The 4,477-nt window shown below is 41.8% G+C and overlaps 1 protein-coding gene across 1 annotated transcript; it reads left to right on the top strand.

Moving 5' to 3' along the window:
- The first annotated feature begins 295 nt into the window (after window positions 1-295).
- Window positions 296-2,355, top strand: hikeshi (heat shock protein nuclear import factor hikeshi). Its single transcript, XM_052544988.1, has 5 exons — window positions 296-464; window positions 1,204-1,441; window positions 1,637-1,788; window positions 1,894-2,012; window positions 2,091-2,355. Exons 1-5 carry the CDS (start codon window positions 435-437, stop codon window positions 2,143-2,145), a joined length of 594 nt encoding a protein of 197 aa, XP_052400948.1. The 5' UTR covers window positions 296-434; the 3' UTR covers window positions 2,146-2,355.
- Window positions 2,356-4,477: the final 2,122 nt, after the last annotated feature.

Below are 4,477 nucleotides of genomic sequence, written 5' to 3' on the forward strand. Positions count from 1 at the left end.
TCACTTTGGGGTCGCAACAAGATCAAGTGAACACTGTTCAAATAAATATTCATGTGGCTATGACAAAATAAATAAATTAGATCAAATTAAGTCCTCTCCTGATGTAAATCTAACTCCCTGGAGCTTCCTCATGTACAGGATCCATTATATACCGTGTGTGTCACATCCACGTGTTTGCATGATGGAAAGAAAAGTGGTGCGTTTTTTTTTGTTGAATTTTCATTAAGATTAATAATCACACTTCGGTTCGTTCTCTGTGTTTGACGCACGCGCCGCGTCGGATCGTCCAATCAGCGAAGCGCGCCGTGTTTCGTTTCCGGGTCAGAGGTCGCGTCTACCAGCTGCTTTTGGAAGTTTCTAGCAAGATCCTGTGATGATAGTTCTGCTGCAGTGGACTGTGTTTCCTCGGATGTGTTCCTGCAGTAATCCTGGTGATGTTCGGGTGTTTAGTCGCCGGCAGATTGGTGAGTGGATTCACATCCAACTGAACTAACCCACCCACCCTGTCTTAACTAGTCTGATCACTAGCTGTTAGCCAAGCGCTAATGAGCCGTGCTTTCTGATTCAAATTTGACCGATCTACGTCTTATTTAACAGGCTTCACATGGTTATAACCAGTTTTGAAGGAATTAGACGACTAACCTGTAAGACTAGTCTAATCCTAACCCTAAGACTTAGACTAGTCTGAGCCTAACGAGAATAACCTGATCATCACAGTGAGATTCTTCCTTTCAGTCTCGGTGTACTGCTGACTCCAGAATAAGAGACCTGTGATCACACTCCAGTCTCTCTGTGTCTATCAGAGTAAATCAGCAGTGTTTATGAGTGTGTGTGTGTGTGTGTGTGTGTGTGTGCTCTCTCAGGTCCAGACGGATGTTAGGGTTAGGGTTTATCAGTGTTGATGAGTGTGTGTGTGTGTGTGTGTGTGCTCTCTCAGGTCCAGACAGATGTTAGGGTTAGGGTTTATCAGTGTTGATGAGTGTGTGTGTGTGTGTGTGTGTGTGTGTGTGTGTGTGTGTGTGTGTGTGTGTGTGCTCTCTCAGGTCCAGACGGATGTTAGGGTTAGGGTTTATCAGTGTTGATGAGTGTGTGTGTGTGTGTGTGTGTGCTCTCTCAGGTCCAGACAGATGTTAGGGTTAGGGTTTATCAGTGTTGATGAGTGTGTGTGTGTGTGTGTGTGTGTGTGTGTGTGTGCTCTCTCAGGTCCAGACGGACGCGCAGCAGGTCGCCTCTGATAAGTTCGTCTTTACTCTGCCGGACTATGAGAAGGTCAATCATGTGGTGGTCTTCATGCTGGGCACTGTGCCCTTCCCTGTGGGCATGGGTGGTGCAGTCTACTTCTCTTTCCCTGACCCTACTGTCGGTCAGGTGTGGCAGCTGCTGGGCTTCATCACCAATGACAAACCCAGTGCCATATTCAGGATCTCGGGTCTGAAAGCTGGTAAGAGAGTCGAGTGACATCAGTTCTATTAGGGCTGGGCGATATGGCCTAAAAATAAAATCTCAGATAAAATCAGAATAAAATCTCAGATTTTATTTTTTTTAATTCGATTTCTGATTCTAGAAATGATCGATAATTGAAGCCCTGTAATGGTGTGTGTGTGTGCGCATCTGTCTGTGTGTGTGTGTGTTCCAGGTGAGGGGGGAGCTCACCCGTTTGGCATGATGGCCGTTCCTCAGGCTCCGTCCGTGGCTCAGGTCGGAGTCTCCATCGAGTCTTTGGATCTGCTCGCACAACAGACACCAGTCTCTACTTCAGCTGTTTCCACCGTGGACTCCTTCACTCAGGTAACACAGAAATTATAACTTCTCAACAAACACAAACTAACTTTTGTGTCGTCAGTGTTTTCAGAGTGGATCTTCTGTTATAACTCTTTGTTGTCTATTTCACAGTTCACGCAGAAGATGCTGGAGAGTCTGTACAACTTCACCTCGTCTTTTGCGCTGTCCCAGGCACAGATGACCCCGAACCCTTCGGAGATGTTTGTTCCTGCGAGCTCCATCCTCAAATGGTGAGAGATGTTTTAAGGCGAAGCGTCATGTCAGCGGATGTGTTTGTGTGTAGAGTCACTGTTCTGTCCTCCTCACAGGTATGAAAACTTCCAGAGGCGAATGATGCAGAACCCTAACTTCTGGAAGACGTGACGTACTGCCGTTGGGTTTTTAACAGTTTGATCCACTACTTTATGAAGAAGAACTTATTTCATTTAATATTCAGTTTTAATTTCGGTGAAGAGTTTCACCTGGTCAAGGAACTTTTCCACATGAATATTGCCTGGCACAGCATTCAGTTGTTTGCTGAAAATGTTTTATATAACATGCTGAAGTCCTAGGAAATAAAATTTTGTCGCTAAATTTTGAGTCATTTTTATTTTTTCCATGATTTACAGAAATGTTTCTCAGTCAGTGTTACAGCTTCACAGGAAAGATGCATTAAAGGGTTATTTCACCCAAAAATCTAAATTATGTCATTAATAACTCACCCTCATGTCGTTCCAAACCCGTGAGACCTCAGTTTATCTTCAGAACACAGTTTAAGATATTTTAGATGTAGTCCGAGAGCTCTCAGTCCCTCCATTGAAGCTGTGTGTACGGTCTACTGTCCATGTCCAGAAAGGTAAGAAAAACATCATCAAAGTAGTCCATGTGACATCAGAGGGTCAGTTACTTAATATCCAAATCCGTTAAAGGATTTTTAGGCTGCATTAATTAGTTAAACCGGAACCGGGAACACTTCCCATAACACCCGATGTACTTTCTACATCATTAGAAGAATGGCATCTACGCTAATATTTGTCTGTTTCTCTCTTATTCCGAGGTCACTGTAGCCACCAGATCCAGTCTGTGTCCAGATCAGAGGGTCACTGCAGTCACCCGGATCCAGTACGTATCCAGACCAGATGGTGGATCAGCACCTAGAAAGGACCTCTACATCCCTGAAAGACAGCGGAGACCAGGACAACTAGAGCCCCAGAGTTGTTTAAGTGTGTGTAACTGTGTCATCAGATCAGTGAAACTCCAGCTCTGCAGGAGAAAGTTAGGGTTAGTTGTGACGTAAGACCGGTTGTGTGACTGAGATGTGAGCTTTAAAACTTCAGATATGGGTTTAAAAAAAGAATGTTTCCTTTATTTGTCCTGAGAAAATTCTTCTGTTGTTAATAATCTGTTGCTGAGTCACTGTAACTTGGTTCTAGACTTACTTAATTATATCAGCCAGCAGAAATGTGCATTAAGTCATTTAGCAGACGCTTTTATCCAAGACCGACTCAGTGGATCTCTGTCGGCCGCTCTGCTCACAGTTTCTCTGTGTAACTGTTTCTAAATAAGAAATAAATGAGTGTAAGATTAGCAGGACAGATCTGAGACTTTCTCTATTTCATGAACACAGAGGCGTCTCACAGCCAGCAGGTGGCGCTCTCAGCATCACGACAGATGCGAGTCTGGACCACAGAAGGCCGGACAGGAGAGCCTTCTTCACATCTGTGCTCTCTCTTACAGCTCTTGACACCGCTCAGGTTTATTGATGTGCATCGCAGGAGCTGTCTTACTTCTGCATGCAGCGAGTGCAGAGAAAACTTCCTTTATAACAGTCTGACGAGAGCAGAGCCGAGAGCGGAGGTTAATGCTTCAAGAACATCAGAAACACTTGCAGTATTTCCAGAAAGAAGAGTTGACTGAACACACTCATTTACTGAACTCTCATTTCAAAAGGAATGTCACATTCACTATCTGTTTGATTTCATGTCATTAACTAGTTACATGATTTTACTGCACATCTCTGGCATATGGACATCAACTTGACCGTCACCACACTGCAAAAAAGGCTTATCTTAGTATTTTTGTGTTGTTTCCAGTCAAAATATCTAAAAATTCTTGAATTAAGATGCATTTACTAGATAAGCAAAATGTTTTTTATTTATTAAATGTATTTAGTCTAGTTTCCATCTGAAATTGAATTTGAAAATGAAGTGCATTTTTTATTATTTAAAATGATCTGCCATTGGGGTAAGTGTAATAATCTTGTTTAAGAATATTTTACATACCTCACTGGCAGATCATTTTATCTTTTAAGCAAAATGCACTTCATTTAGTTTATTTCCCATGGAAACAAGACTAAATATCTTACCACATTTTGCTTATCTAGTAAATGCATTTTAATTTAAGATTTTTTTTAGATCATTTACACAGAGATGAATCACATTATGTTAATTCTCATCACAGCCGCATTTCAACATCAGCGAAAATGTATAATGTGATGTGAATGTGCAGATGCAGATTTTGTACTTTTCTGATATGTTAGGCCATAGAACATGATATTGAGATTTTTTTATATTAATATTCATAAGTTAGAAGAAATGCTTTGTTCTCTGTTTGCAGAATTTCCTCTAAAAATTAATTCTTTGGAAAGAGGAAAGAGATGAGTTTTCTGCATGTGATTCATCAGTATAAAAATCGTGAGCACAAAGAAATCAGCATA

This window comes from Carassius gibelio, chromosome B1 (genome assembly GCF_023724105.1).
Source record: "Carassius gibelio isolate Cgi1373 ecotype wild population from Czech Republic chromosome B1, carGib1.2-hapl.c, whole genome shotgun sequence".
NCBI classification, from domain to species: Eukaryota; Metazoa; Chordata; class Actinopteri; order Cypriniformes; family Cyprinidae; genus Carassius; species Carassius gibelio.